Source organism: Tinamus guttatus, unplaced genomic scaffold (assembly GCF_059628265.1).
Source record: "Tinamus guttatus ecotype Peru unplaced genomic scaffold, ASM5962826v1 Tinamus_guttatus_pri_ptg000599l, whole genome shotgun sequence".
In the NCBI taxonomy this organism is placed as follows: Eukaryota; Metazoa; Chordata; class Aves; order Tinamiformes; family Tinamidae; genus Tinamus; species Tinamus guttatus.
In genome coordinates this window covers 865,924-885,473 of record NW_028289133.1, presented here as the reverse complement: position 1 = coordinate 885,473, position 19,550 = coordinate 865,924, and the positions used below count along the sequence as shown (strand labels likewise).

General features: G+C 38.4%; 1 protein-coding gene across 1 annotated transcript; it reads right to left on the bottom strand.

The window, feature by feature from the left end:
* Positions 1-1,099: 1,099 nt before the first annotated feature.
* LOC104577204 (vasoactive intestinal polypeptide receptor 1) lies at positions 1,100-19,279 on the bottom strand. The gene is made up of 13 exons (XM_088534748.1): positions 19,275-19,279; positions 19,082-19,224; positions 16,200-16,307; positions 15,351-15,460; positions 11,604-11,701; positions 10,625-10,757; positions 10,005-10,158; positions 8,598-8,658; positions 6,495-6,564; positions 5,978-6,069; positions 4,889-5,018; positions 3,452-3,493; positions 1,100-1,372 (listed from the first exon to the last, which is right to left on the bottom strand). Exons 1-13 carry the CDS (start codon positions 19,277-19,279, stop codon positions 1,184-1,186), a joined length of 1,335 nt encoding a protein of 444 aa, XP_088390874.1. The 3' UTR covers positions 1,100-1,183.
* Between the last annotated feature and the right edge of the window lie 271 nt (positions 19,280-19,550).

The following is a 19,550-nucleotide window of genomic DNA, read 5'->3' as shown; positions in this document are numbered from 1 at the left end:
TTTTTAAGCTAGATGGATATTCCAGTTCACAGAACCGCATGGTTGTACTTGAATGGTCACAGTTTCTAGCAGCAGTTTCAAGTCTGGATTCAGGTTCTCCTGGGAATGGTCCTACCTTGAAAGAAACTATGGCTGTATCTAGCCTGTAACATAAATGCTGTACCCTTTCTGCCCTTTCTTTGCTTTTGGAGAATTTGATGTTAAATCCAAGTCAGCTTTGAATAAAAAGCAAGATCCCTCAGAAAAGGAATGCAGGGACTGGATTGGTTCATTCTGTGGATCATACTCTGCTTTACCAGAGCATACTGCTTTCTTGGTAATTCTGATTCCAGAAACATCTTTCACCTGAGACATGGTTAATTGAGATACAATAGGTAGAACTGAGATAAGAACAGACACAAAGGAAGGCCCCAAAATAGCCCAAAAGCACAACTGAAATGCGATGATCCAGTGACCTTCAAGATTATGATGGCAGATTGTCTATTCCAGCAAAGCATCTTTCCATGAACAAGAGAAATAGTTCCTTGGCCTAATTTATTCTTTCTTACAACAGATGTGGAATAAAAGCACCAAGTAAATAATAATATCCAGTCTTATTTATGTCAAACTTGAGGTGCCTTGAGACTCCTTTTGAAGGACATTGCTACTGTCTAGGTAGGTGCTTAGCACTTCTCGGTGTGTAATTCGCACTAAATTGCCACAAGCTGTCTCAGAACTAGTAAACTAGTAAAACTAAGTAAACTAGTAAAACTACTAGTAAAAAAAATCACTAATGAGAGTTGTAAACCTTTGTTACTGTATCTAAAAGTAGCTGTTTCAAACAAAAGTTAGGAATAATTCTCTTGTGATTTGGGAAAATCTGGAAAACACTAGTAAAAGTATGATATACATATGCTGAGCCCCAGAGAAATTAGTGTGGTTCCTTGTTTGGGTGGTAAGCTGTTAACGCACAGCAGCTGCAAATTTGGCTTTTCTTTTCAAATTAAGTGGATTTTGTGTGCTTAAGTAGAGAGAAGACCAGGGTTGTGGTACTGATCTGTACAAGGTGAGAAAAGCAGCTCGCATTCAGGACAATGAATTCTCAGAAGTACGCTGACAGTATGAAAATCCATAAGGAATCAAGATTGCCCTTCTCTTAGGTAGTATATTACAATATCACAGCAACTCAGCTTGCTAGATAAGCTCAGACAGAAGTGACACCATTCTGGTATTCAGATATTTTCCTTTTTGGACTGTTTTTTTCAAGCAGTGATAATTGAGTGACGTAGTTGACTGGACTGTTTTCTCTGGACAAAGTCCTGTGTTTGTGTGTGAAGTTAAGGTATTCTTGATACTGCCATTTACACAGTTGTTTCTTGAGCTCACTTTGAACCTACAGAAGAGAAATTTAAGAACAGAATCAGAAAAAAAAAAAAAAAAAAAAAAAAAGGTTTTCCTGAATTTAGATCAATATGGCCCAGATGCATGGAGCCCCCTAAATCAGCCAGGATTAAGCCTTAATACCTTTTTAGAAGTATGCCCTTATTCGTGCTCCTAAACAAACAGATTGAATTTCGCAAACACAGAGCATAATCCAGAGCTGATGGTAGTTTCTTTCTCTATGGCTCCTGGCCTGCTTTATAAGTATTCCCACTTTTTTGAGTATTTTTTACTTTTCCTCATGCTGAATCTCCTGTACCTCCTTGCTATAGTCTGCTACATGTTATAAATCCTTGTGTGGACCTCTTCACTTTGAATTCAAGTTGAATTCCTCTCTTACAGATTCCTTACTGACTCTGAAAGCCTCTGAATCAACTTGAAAATGTATAACATTTCAGAGATGTCTCAGGAATTCTCAAAAGCAAAAAAAAATCTGACATAAAAGATATTGGTCAAGTGACATTTAGGGTGAAGAACCATGGTGAGGAGGTCCCAGAACCACTGTTGGCACTTTTAGGGACAGATTGAGTGGACTAGGGGAACGTAGCTTCTGCTGCCCCAAATGGCAAATGCTTATAACCACATAGCTACTGGCTTCCCTGGTCAGCATTAATATAGCCTTCCTCTGTTAAACCATTGCTCCAGTATCGCAATGAGCTCAGGACCCTTCAACGTTCCTATATGCTTCATCCCACAAAGCAAGATACAGAATACTAGCTCACAATTTAATCCCATACAAACAACATATTCCTGCCAGCAGTACAGTCTCTCATGTTGTTGTATCTACTTAAAACTGAAGGACACACACAGAAGATAATATGTTTTAAGACTGCAAGGAACCATATGAGACCCAGGGAAGATCCAGGGGCAAGCTGCAAGGATTGGCCAACCTGCTTTAGAAGCAGTTCTTCTTAAGCATGGGCATAAACTAATCGATACCACTTGACCTTGGCCGGAGATCACTTGTCCCTTTTCTAACACTCACTAGATTAGCATGATGCCAGACATGATGTTCAAGCAATTTAAAAGCTGATGGCATGGAGTCTATGCAGACAACAGACGGCTGGAATGTATAGCATCCTATATTTACATTTAATCCTGGAGGCATTCTTTAAGATATTGGCATGGGAGGAGCATTAACATAGCCATTGTGAGTTATTTTTCTAAGTAACAAATGTATTTTAGCCATCACTCATCCTTGGATAGGATTCTTCTCATTACTTTTAGACTCCCTCTGAGAGGTGTCCACTTTAAGCTAGTCACCTAAGCACACACTACAGCCAATGGAGTGAGAAACATCTTCAGGTCTCGTTCCTCCCAACTAACCTATGCACTTTCTGAGGCTGAGATGAATCACTTCATGATGGGGTTTTTCTGTCTTCTCTTGGCATTTGTTTAATTCTGCTCTTTTGGAGAAAGTGCAAACAAATTCTGGCTATCCATACAGTGTTTACACGTGGAAATCCAGATAACTCTCCTCCTTTTCAAAGGAAGCTTTTAGTTTTTAAAATGGTAGGTACCCTAAAATGTACTGTAGGGACTTTATCTGAGAGCTTTAATAATGTCACAAAAACTAGAAAGAGAAGAATTTATGACAAGACTACTAAAAACACAAGCTGCCTGGGAGAAGAAAGGAAAAGGAAACAGAAAGGCAAAGGATAGAAACTTGCTACGAAACAATAAAAGGAAAGAAAGCACAGACTGGTAAAGATTTCTATTGAGACATCATGATGATACCTATCAGACATAAAGCAGAAAGAACATCCCTTGATAGCTAAGTCAGCAACCCCTTGTAAAGGGTCACCGATTCAAAGTTTATTTTTTGCCCTCTGGTTGGAATTATATTAATATAGATAAAGTCAGAAAAGGTACTGGAGAAAAAAAAGTAAAAAAGGAGATGTGTATTTCATGCTTTCTGGAGCACATCAAAGCACACACTCACACAAAAAGAAAAAAGAAAAAAGAAAAAAAAAGAAAAAGAAAAAGGAAAAACAAAGGAAGTTTCAAAGGTTTTGATACACTTGTTACTCACCTCTGCATTTGAGAAGCAATACAGGAGAGCAACCACAAAGCCCTAGGATAGGGAGGGAAAGGGAGAAAATAAATTCGGAAGTCAGAATTTGAAACAGAGAATCAGGGGCAGACATTAGCTTTCGTTCATAATTTGTTTAACACAGCAAATGCATAGATGTATGTGAACACATATACATATGTGTGTATTTGTATACATACACACACATGTATATTTCTAAATATATATAAGTATTTATATATATATGTATCTAACTTCTGCTCCAGTGGGATTTAGGTGATGCAGCACAACTTATCGGGTTTCAACGTATGGATGAAACTTGCCCTCCATGGGCTGGTTGTATATACTTCTGTTCTCTTATGGAGATATTTGTCTTTAACTCATTGTTTACCATATCCTCTTCTTTAGATATAGTAGTAATGCCCTCTATCTTATTCTAGACTAGTGGTTGCGGGCCTGTTGTTGGATTGCAACTTGTTGGATTAATCCAAACTTGTTGGATTAATGCTAAATTATCCTTTTTCATTTAAAAGAGACTATCTGTGTTCAGAGAATCTATTGGGAATGTTATTTGGTTTATACATCCAGAATTACCATGAGGGAGAGTGTTAACCAGCCCAGATGCAAATTACTTCATAGACTGTGGGCAATTACTGGACAGTGCTAGGCTGCAGCATATTCCACTGTATATCACTGCATCTCTGTTGTATGTGTTAGAAAACTGAACAAGACTCAGCCCTGAGCACTGGCCCACGATTCTTCATGTTGCACGAGCATGGTCTATGGTAGAGCTTTGGCTCAGGCCAATACAGTGTCCAATCATGTCTGAGAGGTAAGCAGGGAAAAGGGTTCATTTTCAACATGTATGAACATGGATATTGTTGCAAGGTAAAGGGAAAAGGAGAAGGAAAAAGACCTTAGCTATTTGTTGCAACTTGTGCCCAGGGAATGGCCTCTGGCCCTCCCAAATCCGAGATACTGCTCTGAACAGTGATAAAAGAAAGAGAAACAAAAAAACAGCAACAAAAAAATTAGGAACTCCTAACAGCTGAAGGATTATAATTATTTCTCCATTCCTTTTATGTCTGCTTTTATTTTGTCCAGAATTACTTTCAATCAGCTCACTTTAATCCACATCTTTATCTTCATGGCATCGTGTAAGGCACCCAATCATTACTGTTCAATAAGGTAGATGTATTCTTTTGTGATTAGTAATACGCTGTCTGAGTCAGAACTTATAAGTAGGATGAGACTTTAAATAATAATGAGAAGGAAGCAAATAAGAGAAAGATCTTGTGAAGGAGTAAGATGAATGTGTGTGTTGAATTTAAGCATGTTATTAACACCTGATCTAATATCTGGTGTGAAATATAAAACTGCTCAGTGCAGTGTTTCAGTCCAAGCCCCTTAAGACTGATAAATTTTTGTCCAGCTTACCTGAAAGGAACCCAAGCCCAGCTCAATATAAAGTCGAGCTTCCAGACCAGTGCTTTCTGGGAAAAATGCAAATACAATATAATGCACTCCGAAGAGAGGGATCAAGAGTAATGTGGATTTAGCAAGTCTCCTGGGAAAAGAAGAAGAGAATAACAAGGCACTGTTAGCAGCATGTAATTAGTGATAGCAATATGCTATAGAGGATCAACTTCAGAGTGCAGGCGACTGTGTTCAAAGAAAAATTACTTTCTGCCACTTCTGCTGTCAACATCTCATGAACAAAGATAAATAACAAATATCTTCAGTGGTTCTACCCCCTGCTAAATATGTAAATGTGGAGACAGCCAGCTAAGTGCTCTGATTTGTCCTTCTGAGAATAATTTCAGTCAGAGTGAGGTATCTACCATGTAAGTGTCTAAGCTTCAACATCTGTCCATGACTACCCAACCATTAACCAACCACGGGACTTGATTCAGTTGCTTAGACATGGGTTTCAGCACCATTTAAGATGTCCTAGGCTTGGTCTTCAGGTCACTCCAGATGGTCGCAATATTCCTGTAGTCTGTATCATGACTAACAGGCATTCATGGATGTCTTACTAAAAGTGAAATTTTTCACTAGAGTCCTCTGACTCTGTTAATGATCACATTGAATGTGCTGGAAACAGCAAACAGCAAGGACTAGATTCAGTTATCAGACTATCGGCATCATGCTACGGCTAAGAATTTAGAACATCTGTGTCTATCTTTTTGTAGCCATTTGTTTGGAAAGGTCTGAAAGCAGGATGTATACATTGCTTGAATACACCTACCATTTAGTTTTCCAAACTGGGTAATTTGGAGCCTTAATACTTAATTAGACTTCTGATTTTCCCTCTTTTACCCTCCCTCTTCTGCTTCTCCCAAGAAAAAAAAAAAAAAAAAAAAAAAAAAAAAGGTGTGCTACCTAGGATGAAAAGGGAAGTCTATTTTTTACTTTTCTGGGAACTTCTCTTTCCACTAGTGTGGATGAGAACATTTTGTGCTCATTCCCATAAAACATCTCTTAGAGCAGCTAAAACAGGTCATCAAGAGACCCAGCAATACTTACACAAAGTGGCTTGAATGGCTTCCTCCTCCCTCTTGAGATTTCAATTTATGGACTAGAATTCTGATCACATTAATAAATATAATAAAGTTAATCTGAAAAGACAAGACAAGACCTGTAAAACTGTTACAACACGAGAACACATCCTCAGCTGGAACAAACTGTATTAAAAAACACAGTCACAGGAATTGCACTAATACAAATCAGTGAAGATCTGACCTCAGATCATATCAACAGCATTCAAAATATGATTATTTTTTCCCACCAAAACCAGTTATATACAAATATTTGATCAATAAAAACATATGATTTGCCCTTCAGACTGTGATTTAAAGTGTAAAGGGCAGAGAGGGGCAGTTCAGGAGGAGGAAGCTGTACAATAGTTTCCAGCCTTTTACAATGCAAAGCAAATCAAACATAGGACATGATAATATATATTATTTTTCCCACTATACAGGAAAGAAACACATATTTAGCTTTATAATTTCAAAAATGCTCAAGATAACATGCCAAAACATACTAATACGGTTAGCAGAATGGGGCCTTTGATGATCCATAGCACTAATCCATTTTCATCATCATCCCAACATCTGAAAGAGCAAACAAAGACAGTCAAGTTCTCTCTCCCAAGTAATCTTTTTGCAACATATGAAACTGTTTCTGTCTCAGGATAGGAAAATGATGGACATTAAGTTTTCAAAGCTTCTCCCAGTCCTCCTACCCCCATACCTCCCCAAAACGTTTCTGTACAATCCAGTTAAAAGGAGAAATATTCATCAAGAGGCAAGGGCTGAGAAACCAAAGTGATGTCACAGCAAACATTGTTGTATTTTCAGGCTTCCTTCCTACTCTCCTACTCAAAAGGTGATTATTTTACAGGGTACAGGTCAGAGATTGGGCTACTGTGCAGCCAGGAATGCAACGTTTTGTGGCTTGTAAGGTAGGAGGTAAGAGAAGTCCAAACCCCTAGTAAGGGTACCATGAAGAGAGAGGGCAGATAGGGCTTTTGGTCCCTCTGGCTGTTTGTACATTTAACACTATTTTAACATTCCATTTTTTCCTTCTTTCAGTTGACTGCCTACATTTCATAAAAAAACAGAATCATAATGGAAGGAAAAGACCTTCAAGATCATCAAGTGAAAACCATTAATTTTCTTTGCGGTCAAAGTAGATAACACAGCAGAGAAGCCTGTAATATCTTGCATGTCATCTTAAAGTGGACATCTAAAATCTTTAAGAAAAACAATGCCCTAAGAAATCCTATTTCTTTCTATGAACCAGAAAGGCAGGGCATGATGACTAGATCAAATACAGACATCTAGGACTCACTTTGGTTTTTCACACATAGCCATCAGGAGCCATTGACTAAACTCTAGTTCATCCCACCCGTTCTTCATCTACTGCTACAGAAGGGCACAAGCTCACAGAAACTGTGCATTAGTCACATGTCTTGAGCATCTTAGGTGAGTCTCAAACTACCTGCCTATGAGTAACTATAGATAGACGCAGTATCTATGAGTATAGATACTATGTCTATGAGTATAACCCCTACATTATAGTGTGATTAGAATCCCATTTCTTATTTGCAGGCTACAGTTAGGCACTTTGCTGGAAGAGCACCTAAAGTTCAGACACTAAAGTCTTCAGTCCCTTCTTTAAGCCTGTGAGAATTTGTCTCTGAACTCTTGCTCATTCTCTCCATCTTTTGTTCTTTTGCTGAAGTCTCTTCACAATTAAGTATCCTGTGCTATATTATTCCACTACTGATTCAACAAATTTGCCCATTATCTGGCTTCTTTTTTTTTTTCCTTCCCCACTTCCCCTCCTTTTATTTATTTATTTATTCTCTTGAAAGAGGAGTAGCAGAACAGGACAAGAATTAAAATCTTCTTCGATCTTTTCTGGATTAGAGAATGGATGTGGAAAGAGTCCATTTATGAACGATTAAAATGGAGAACTGATCTGCTGCTGAAAGTGAAGTAATATAAAGAAAGGGAAACAGGATATGCCAAAGGGGGTGGACTACAGGTCTTTCCGTTTCTACGTCATGATCATCCAGCCTCCTGAGCAGGTAGGTATTAAACAGCATCTCTTCCAATTGATCATCCATATAAATGATCTAAAAGCCCTCAGGGTATCTCCTCTTAGTAAGTGAGCTTCCACTTTATACCTGGCTCACATATTAAAAGATATAAAACAGACTGGAAGAACTGAATGGAATCAAAAGAATGAACTGCTTACCAAAACAATATAAGGTTGTTGTGGGAAATGTGAAGAGATTAGGATGAGAATTTTATAGCTGTTTTTAAAGAGAAGCAGTGATTAAAAAAAAAAAAAAAAACAGCCTTTGCAAGTTCTGACTGTTAAGAAAATAAATACAATATTCATGCTTGCAATGGCATTCACAGGCTTTAGTAGTGTCCCTATATATATCAAAATCAGAACACTGCAAGTTGTTTTCTCATGTATTTTCTTTCAAAATGTAAATATTAGAGATACAACTGGGGGGGGAGGGGTATGTTTCTGCTTATCTGCTGTTAATCTCTAATGTTTCAGTGCTAGCAAATCACAATGCAATACAAAAAAGGCTGCCTTCACGTTCCTTACCCAAACTGTAACTCACCCTGTGTTCTGGTGATGGATTCTTGTGAGGACCCAAGCAGATACCACCAGAGTGGGAGCTCCTGGACAAATCAACATGGAACAGAATTTAATATTTTTTTGCTTACCATAACCCATGGAAACTTTATTGTAATAATCTTCACAGCACAAACACGTTAGAATCCAGGCAATGTACCAGACAATCTTGAAATGACTTTATGCCCGCCCAGAAGAATTAAATAAAAATAAGGGAGAATAGGGAGATACTTTGGAACTACATTTTTGAAAACAACATCTGAGTATTAGTGGAAGGTTTGCATAGGAATTATGAGTACTTGTAAAGTTTGAGGGATCACCTATTTAACTAGAGCTATATTGTCCTGTGAATTATGGCCAGCACACAGCCCTCTATAGAAGAGCTATTGAAGGAGATGAGGACTACTACATTCTTAAACTGAGGTGTTTTCTTTATTATGTGAACTTAGTTGTGATTAACCAAGTCCTAAGCCTCTCATTACAGGCAGTCGGAATTGGCATAGCTCTAAAATAAAAACCCCTTTTGAAAATCCATCTTTTTTTTTTTTTTTAATTTAGATACCTAAGTCAAATTTAAAAATCTGAAGACGAAGACAAAATTTTCGTTCATCTCAGAAGAATTTGGCTTTCAACCCTAAGCCAAAAACGTCATGTATCCACTCTTTTTGGGTGTCCGGTCTACAGAATGATCAAGGTGATGTATAAGAACATCTAGAGCTACAATAAAAAAATCTCTGCAGTGGAATAAATACTATTTTTCTACTATTTTTGTGTGTGTTTACTCTGACAATTTGACAATTCTGACCATTTTAATTGCTATATAAATCCAAAAGATACTTTAAAGTCAGATTTATGCAAAAACTATATATATATTTTTGCTTCCTGTACCTGAATTCACTCAAACTAAAATAAATATATGGAATTTTGACTACTAAAAGCAAAATGACAACTTTAAATCACCTAAACTTCTTTAGTCAGTGGAGGAAGAATACATGTGTCCACATGCAGCCACATTAGTCATATGTCTGAGAACTGGATTAATTACTACCATGGTGTGCCTACCTAACTCTACTGACTACAGGAGAAACTGGGATTGAGAGTTTAGATTAGATGACTTTTGAACGACAGTAGCTGCATGAAAATAATGCCAGCCACAAGGATGAATGCTGCAATTTTTCAAGCAGACACACTGTGCTTCTCGAAATCCATTATAATCTCTCCTTCAAAGCTTAAAAATATGAAATGCTTAAGAAAATAAAAAGAAAGGCAGAATTACACTGTGGTTTTGATGTGGCACTACAGCACTGAAAGAAATCCCTTCAGAACAAATACTTTATCTAGTTCTAAAGTGAATGGAAACACTAAACAACACAGAAAGGAAAAGAATACTAACCCCAGCCAGCAAATATGAACCACCATACATACTGCTTATCAGAAACAAAGGTCAGCAAAAGCAGTGTTTGCAGGTATATGCCTTCTATCAGAAGCCAGAAGAAGTTGGCTAAAATGCTGAACTGAAAGAATGCCAGAGCAGCCTTACAAGTAACCTGGAAATGGGGAGGAAGAACAAAACATCAGATCTTCTTTCATTGGTTTTCATCGACTAAGGATTTGCTTTTCCTCTTTTTTTTTTTTGTTCTCTTACAAGTGTAAGCAAAATTCATTCTTGCTACATAAAAATGAAAGAATAAACATAAGGTTTCAATAAGTTTGATATTGCATTATTTCAGCTGACTTCATTATTTTGAAAGGGAAAGCCTGGCACTCCATTACAGGTTAAATTTTTTAGTGGTAAAAGTGGATATAGCTCCACTAGAGTCAACAGAGCTGTACCTCATATACCAGAGTTAAATGTACCCATAGGTTGGTTTGTGTAGCTTATTGTATGGGTTATTTATATTATGATTTCAGTTCTTGCAAGCTAAAAAAAAGATTGTGATAAAGAAATTTTCATATTTCCTTCACAACAAATGTTAAACATTAAATCAAAGAAAGAGAGGAGCAGATTAATACCGTTGACATTTGGCAGTGGTCCATGGTTTCATCGGCAAACAAAACAGCATCTTTGGTGAAAACAGCAATTGCTCTCAGGATAAAGGATACAAACAGGTGCATATGGATGTAATTCCGTGTACAGTGGAATTTTCTGACATGGGTAAAAATAAAAAAAAAAAAGAAAAAAAGAAAAATTGTTCTTCAGGAGAAATTTCTTGTGGTTTCAGAAAAACCCAAGTGGGAATATACAGTGACTTCAAACTTTCAAAAGCAAATATATGAAGCAAATATATGATCTATCACTACTTGAAAGGGAGCTAGAAACAAGGGATCAGAGCAATCTTGATCTGTTTAGGCTAATAAATAAGTAAATAAATAAAAAGACTTGTATAGTTCTCCTTGAAGCAATTGAAGGAGTTATCATCAGCAAGGAGAAGCCTTGGGGCTCTTAGGCTGTATTGCAATAACACCTTTTAATTATCCTAAATAGAAATTTTATAATAAAACAAACAAACAAACGAAAACTGTATCAGGTTCTTCAGGGCCTTTCTGGATAGAGGAGAACTGAGCATTGAATGGGTCTCAGTTCCATGGGAATATCTGCCTTTTCCTAGACTTCCCTGTCTAGACATTCTGCACTGTCCATCTCCTTCAAGGTTTAGGTAGATAAAGGTATGTCCAGGGTCCATGGAACTGCAGGTTCAAGACTTGAGACATACCGAGTTTCTGCAGCGTGTCTTATGTTAAGTTACCTTATGTTAATGGTGATAACAGCCTGAGGTATTTATATTGCATGGACAGATTGCCTGGTGAGCTTTATTGTTTGAGCATCTGCAAGGGAATGCTAGAAAGTGAGCAGAGAACAACCCATTGCTATCAACAGAATTTAATGTTTCCAAAGGTTTTGGAAATAATTCAAAAACAAAAACACAGAAGGCCTGAAAGGAGTAAGTATAAGGCTGTCTTGAGACATCCTGAAAAGAGACCAAATTTTTACCTGAAGGCAGCAAAGACAATTAGAGCTGTAATGAGTGAAGTCACTGATGCTGCATAGCCAGCAGTGTAGACACGCCAAAATGCAGAATAATATGATTTCTATGAGAAAGAGAAAACAAAAAACAGTGCTGGTGGTTATGCAGCATGCATTCTGGTGTGCTTATTTGACTAAGATGAGCCTTCCCTTAATTTGGCATTCCCATCACCTTGCGCTGCTTTGGGTACTTGAGATATGCCTCAAGGTTTTTCCCTTCATCACTTACATATCTCATTTTTTGAATACTGCACAAGCTGAGGCAGTGACTTCTTTAAGTACATCTAAAAGCAAAGTGCTAACTTTGTAAGTAACTACTTTTCCCCCAATAGGTGTATAAGGACTCTTGAGCACAGAAGACTTCAAATGGGTGATGTGTGAAGTAGTAACTTGTGGAACAGGGCCAGATTATACTCTATTCAGGACAAAAGGATGGTTCCCATTGAATTGAAAAGTGTTGTTTTTCATAAAGACAAATAGCTGAGCTGCAATAGCTAGTAGAGAAATAAAACTTGCATTTCGCAGGTGAGAAAAGTAAGACACTGCGAAGAAGTCATTTCACAACATGGAAATGTTAAGACCAAGATAAAAACCTCTCTATCTTTAATATCTTGTACAAACACAGTAGCTTCATACTTCAATACAGAAATTTTTTCATAATTCTTTTTTTTTGGGGGGGGGGCATTGAAATATCTTGTATCCCAAGGAAAATGAAGCATGTTTATATAACTTCAGCTATGCAAATTTTATTCTATTTCACTAGAAGGTCACCTAATTATTCAAAATCCCAGGAAACCAAATTCTCTGAATCCAGGCAAATTTTCTCCTTGTAAATGCAATGGACAATTTGTTCTCTAATTGATCCAATCTCTGTTTATGCAAAAAGCAGCAACTCTACATTGAGACAACCATTAGCAATTTTAAGTAGACCCATAAATAAATCAGGTAACCCTGACAACCTAAGAATCATCCTGGTGTTTTTGAATTACTCCTGGTGTTTTATACAGTATTTATAAAACAAAGGTGCAAGATAGAAAATACATTCTTCATTTGAAGAAGGAAACATCTGGATGCCTTTTGTATTTTATATCCATGATATACCCCATGGATATATGTGGGATAACAACACAACTATAGTGCAGATATGAGTTTTGCCATGAAAATTTCCACAATTGTTAATGGTTCATGCAGTCTCTTGCTTGATTTCAGCCTTGGCCGTGGAGTAATTCTATATCTGTGCACAAGTTACTGACTAATGTGAACCAGGAACTGCTACACAGCATGGAGAACACTGTCCTCATCTGCAGAGTAAGGGAGTTTAGCTAGGTGGATGACAGCCCTGCATGCCAGCTGGCCGCAGGGCTGGAGAACATGCTGTGCTGGAATATACAGCACCTGGAGAGCCTTGTATCGCTTCTGAAGTGGTTGTGCAGTTTCCAGAAATGGTCCGGAGCTGTTTAATGCATTTGCCTTTAAAGCTTCCCTGGAGGGTAAAGAGTTGCAAATACTCTCATTTTACAGGTGGAGAATTGAGCATGTACTGCTTACTAAAGCTGTGGTCAGGTTTCTAGATTCATGGAGCTAAATCAATTAAGACAATTGTGTCTACATTTCCTAAACAATTATATACTTGAACTTTTGCACTTGTGCTTTCCTGCTTGGAGAAACAAATGGTTTAGTCCAAATAAAAGACTGCATATCAGTGATATCTAGATAGTATAGGCAATCCACTGAGGGCTTCAGCAAAAGTTTAAGGTCAAGTCTGACATGATAGGGAAGCTGTAATGGAAAGGCAAAATCTATCTTCTAATAGTGCTTGGTATCAATTGGCCCAAGAGGATTAGATGTTGAATGGAAGGATGTCTGTCAAATTACAAAACTCTCCAGCTTTACATGCCTTGCTTTGGTCTGCAGCAAATCACCTTCTTCAACTATGAATTCCAGATACCACAGGGAGTTATATAAGTTAGATTTTTCATTCACAGAGTAGGGGAAGTCAGTTTCTCCTATCCAAATACCACAAGAAGAGGAGAAAGGAGTCATGATATCCCAATGGTCAGTGTCTTAATCTAATGAATACAGAGTGGAGAGGAGGGTATGGAGACACTCTTATTCCCATGTACTGAAACTACCCCGTTTAGCAAACATCTGAACCAGAGGCAGAGGCAGCAAGCACAACTCTATCAACTGTGAGACAGAGGTTACCACTCAGACACTAACTCCACCAGTGCAGTATAAAGTATTCATAGAGTTCATAGAATGTTTAAGGTTGGAAGGGACCTCTAGAGATCATCTAGTCCAACCCCTCTGCACACGCAGGGTCACCTAGAGCACGTGGCACAGGACTGTGTCCAAGGGGGTTTTGAAGATCTCCAGAGAAGGAGACTCCACAACCTCTCTGGGCAGCCTGTTCCAGTGCTCTGGCACCCTCACTGTTAAGAAATTTTTCCTTAAGTTCCTGTGGAATTTTTGATACTTCAGATTCTGGCTGTTTCCTCTAGCTCTATCAGTGGCCACCGCTGAAAAGAAGCCAGCCCCATCCTCTGCACTCCCTCCCTTGAGGTACTTCTAGACACTGATCAGGTCCCCTCTCAGCCTTCTCTTCTCCAGCTGAACAGGCCCAGCTCCCTCAGCCTCTCCTCACAGGGCAGATGTTCCAGGCCCCTGATCATCCTTGTAGCCCTGTTCTAGACTCTCTCCAGCAGCTCCACATCCCTCTTGTCCTGTGGGGCCCAGAACTGGACACAATACTCCAGATGTGGCCTCACCAGGGCTGAGTAGAGGGGCAGGATCACCTCCCTCGACCTGCTGGAGACGCTCTTCTTAATGCACCCCAGGATCCCATTGGCCTTCTTGGCCACGAGGGCACACTGCTGCCTCATGGTCAACTTGTCGTCCACCATGACGCCCAGGTCCCTCTCCGCAGAGCTGCTCTCCAGAAGGTCAGTCCCCAGCCTGTACTGGTGTCTGGGGTTATTCCTCCCCAGGTGCAGGACCTTACACTTGGCCTTGTGGATTTTAATGAGGTTTTTTCCTTCCTGAGGCCTTCGGTGATGTTGAGGAAGGCAGAAATTTAAATTGTATGAAGATGCGAGTGAAAAAGGAGTGCTGCTGGAGTCTAATGGAGCAGTTAATGATGCTCTCTAGACATGGAGAAGTAGGAGTTTGTTCCTGCTCCTCCAAATGACTGATTTCAAGTGTAGAAATACCCAGTGGCATCCTAGAATTCCTTTTTAAATAAATAAGTGCCCTGACCACTGTGTTATAAAAGTATAGATATATTTTTCTATGACTCTTGGAAAACTGAAAAAAAAAATCAATGGGAGGGGTTGGAGAGATTCAAAGGACTGTTCTTTGAAAAAAATCCTGCAGATTTGTAGAGCTTCCTTAGAAGTTTTGTAATATAGATTTAATTCCTCTCTGTCAATGAACCAAGGTCTTAGACTGAACAAGCAACCTAAGCACTGTTGAGTGACACCAACAGGAGAGAACTCATGAAGAGAAAAGTCCTCCTGCTACCTGCTTGCTCTGTGTTTTGCACTTAGTCTCGTTGGTTAAACAGACTCTCAATGCACCTAAAAGTTTGAACCTTAGTGCTGAAGAAGGACAATAGCTGAATTCCGACGCACTTAGATATGAGGGAGCATGCAGCTGCTCAGCACATTCAAGACAGGATGCCTGGACATGCCCCAAAACAGGACATCAAAAACTCACCTGATCCTCAGGCCCTTTACTGGAACCTTCATCGAAACCACATGCAACGGTGTAAGGTGGGAATGGTTCTGACCAATATGCCTCCTCTGTACAGTTTCTTTGAAGGGTGCCTTCAGTGGTAAAATATATTAGAGAATGAGCTGTGGATTTTTTTTTTTATTTAATTGTTGACAAGAAACAACATATTTCTATTCCTTTGTCAGTTCTTAAGTTAGATACTTACATGTCTAGTCATACTCAGCAAGATTAGCTTTGGAAAATTAGTATTATTCTATATACCAATCATGTGAGAAGTTGAGACAGTTGTTCCCATTCCTTTCAAGATGTAAAGGAGCATCTATATTTCTTATAGAATATTCATTCTGTGAATTCAGTCTTCATACGGAGTAAACTAAATTAGGCAATTTATTATGCAGCTGCAACATAGTTTGTGCCCGTGGACAAAGCCCTGAGCTACTTGATCTAGCTTTGAAGTTAGCTCTAGCTATTATGACTCTACTCTGATTAGATGGTAGGGCTAGATGGGCTCCAATGCCATCCCTTCTAGTACTATTCTATGGCTGCCTAAGTCAGTGATTCTACGATGTACAAATATGCAGTTTTAAACCACAGTAACCTAGTGTTATTACACTTTTTTTTTTTTTAGTCCACCAAAGAGACTAGCTAATTTCATGCAACATAAACACAACAAAAGAGTGCCCGCCTTGCATTGACCATAAGCTCAAGTGCCTGTCAGTATATTGGCTGGCTTAAGGTAGCATGATGAGCCATGAAAATACATGTATTGGTGAACCTTCATCTATAATAATTTATTTCAAAATATCTACAGATGAAAAAAAAAAATCTTGCCATGGATATTGGTGATTTCTTCAAAAAATCCTGGACAGGGAACTTTAACCATTTCCCCAAAAGTGGCTCTTGGCCAGCAACTTAGACCATCCCAGTCTCTGGAGCATCCTGAAAAACAAACAAGAAAAGAACCCAACAACTCTAAATAAGAAAACTGATACAGAATATTACACCGCTGATTTTCTGTAGCAAGATTTTTTTATGTCTTTCCCACTAACTTGCATGAAGAGTCACAACAGCACCTGCAGCTCTATAAATGAAGAATTGCATTGTTTTCCTCTTTTTCTTGAATGCATCATCTCTCACATACCCGCTAAGCATTCTCCCACCTTCTCTTATAAGACAACGCACAGAAAATTAAAGCAGACAAAATCTGAAAGTCAAATCAACTGGAGCTCTTTCCGTCATCAAAACAGAACATAAATGACCAAAATAAAAAATGCAGAATAATCATTAGCACTTGAGATTTCTCATTACTGGATTCAGAGTCTGAATGAAAAGCATCAGACTTAAAAACTCAGCTTTCCCCTCTTAATTCCATGCTGATGGTCTATCAATTCCACCTGGCTTAAAGGAAGTAATAAAGAGATTGAAATCTTGATCTCGCACAATCAACGGTGTTTTATTTATTTATTTATCTATTTATTTATTCATTTATTGCAGTGGGCTTCCACAGAGATTAGATTCACCCTGACATGAAAGATCATCTCTTAGCATCCTCTGAAATGAACATCAGCAAGAGTATTTCTGACGGGTTTGCATTCAGGAGATGCCCTAAACCAGAGGCTGCTGGTTGATGAGACAGGGCACAATACTAGCTATGAGTCTGATAACAAGTGATTTCAGAAGAGAGAGTTAATCACAGCTCTGTCACTGAGGCATCGTATTGAGACTCAAGCTGCGGTCATGCAGTGTTTGCTGGTAAGTAGGAGTGGGTGCCACACAGAAAAATTATCAGTACGTAAAGGTGCCCAAAATCATAAAAAACAGCACTGTGCTGCAGCAGAAACTAATCTCTATGTAGTCGTAAGGCAGATATAAAACAGTGCATGGGTTTCATTTGGGAATGTTGTTTTGTTTCACCGATTCTTTTTTGTTTCTCTGTGACTGATGACAAGGCAAATCTAAAATTGTCCACAGTTGAAATGTGGAAGTAATATTGCTTTTCTGTAGCTACGCAAAGTTACTCTCTGCCTTCCGAAAAGATAGTACTGGGAATCTCCCATAGGAGTGCATTCACCATTGGGAGGATGAAATTCCTGGTATCCCCAAATTGCCAGATGGGAAAACAGGAGCCTAGATTCATTATCCTTAATTTTAATTGCCTATAATATGTTACCTAATCTAAAATATGTTCCTACTTTAATCAGAAGAAAGAGACAGGGACTTCTAGAAGATGATTCATCCCATATATTGGCGGCTCCTTTCTGAGGATGGGATGAATCACTCGCTGCGTGAACCGAGGTGATTATAGCCTGAACTAGGCTGCTAATATTTAAATATGACTGAAATTAAGTAATGGGTGTCCCACCAAGCCATGCAGCGGCCCAGTCTCTTAAGAGACTTTAATACCTAAAGGGACCTTCTTACAGGGACTAAAACACCTCTAAAGGGCTGGACCTGAAAGGCAAAGCAAAACAAAACAGAACAAAACAAAACCGAACCTATTTGAGACTGCGGAGTTAAACAAGAACAGAATCAGGTAACATTATGTGGGAGTTGTACCTTGATGCTTTAAGTCCCAGATCTGGCTTCATTTCCAGAGTCTGCTAAAGTTAATAGCAGGGAAAACACAGAGTGCAGAGGCAGCAAGAACATCTCACCCACTGAGATATTCAAGAGTCTGATGATTGGGACATACCACCTGAGACTCCATTAAGACAACTGCAGTAGGGTTTGCATCAAGCAGTGTCAAGTAGTGTTGGTATTGCAGATACCAACAGATTCAGTCACCCAGGCCTTTTTTTTTTTTTTTTTTCCCCAGACAATGGAGAAAAATAAGCATTTTTAGAGCCTGATTCAACTGGCCTATTTTTACATGTCTTCTTCAAGATGAGAGGAATTGCACCTTGGACTCTACTGATGGCACTTATTACACAGTGCTCTGCACCTAGCACCTAGCTTAAGCCTAGTTTAGGCTAAAAAGTCTGCAACATAGGTGAATTCCACCTCCGATTCTCTGCAGCTACTGGGAAGCAAATCTTTAAAAATCTCTTATAGTGCCCCATAGGCAGCTCTTGAAAAGTGATCCACAAACCTGGGACTTTTAAAAAGTCTTGGTCTATTTTAAAAATACAGTAAGCAAAATGATGGTATGAATTGTTTTCCCAGATCTAATGATTTTTTTAATGTATTGAGAAAGACAAAAGGTATTTGCTAAAGTCTTTTTATCTCAAGCAGAAAAAAGGTAGAAAGGAATTATATCATTTCTTTAAACACTCTGAAATATTTGGTCTAATTTTCAAATTTTGTATCTTAATTTTTAAATTTTATATCTGAATATATTTCAAAATACCACCACAACATATTAGAAAAAAAAAAAAACTCTGAAAATGTTGAGATGGAATATTTTGAAGTAGATTCTAGAGAATGATTCATTTCTTATCTAAAATAAGCACCTAAGGCAAATACTATGAAGACGACTCTAGAGTCACCTATCTTCTTCCATTTCCTATTAGAGGGAACTCTAGAAGACTACTAGCCAGACTTAAGCATTGAGCTTGCAAAGAAATGTGAAATTAGATAATTTGAGCCCTCAGCCTGTAAAAGCAAAAGAGCTATTCAGAGATCATATAAATAAGAATGTGGAATCAAAGCTTCACTCGAGAACAAATGTTACCTTCACACTGTGCCCCCAAAGCCATATGGGTCTGTTTTTTTACCTTTAAAATCAGGTGAAATGGATTCATTCTTTTCTAAGCAGAGAGCCTCCTCTTTCATCACCTGTTGGAATATCTTGCATTCTGGGTGGATTCCCGCAACCTCAATGAAAAAAAAAAAAAACAAGGACAAAACAAACCATGAACTTCAGTGATTATCACAATGAACAGATCCGTGTTTCTTTCAGGTTTGTACCTCATGGTCTGAGAATGTGAAAACTCCAGACAAAGATTTTTTTTCTTTTTTTTTTTTTTTTTTTTTTTTTGTAAATAGGGTATATGCAGAGGAGGACAGACAAAGAGAAAATGAGAATGTTGTCTTGCACATATATTGATTTACATGCACACATGGGCATGGATATTCTCACAGATTTTGGGCATATCATAACAGTTGAGCTCAAGCAGCACCTTCTCTCAAAGTTAAAACGTATATCATCTTACATTTCTACCTACCTTTTTCACAAAACTTAAA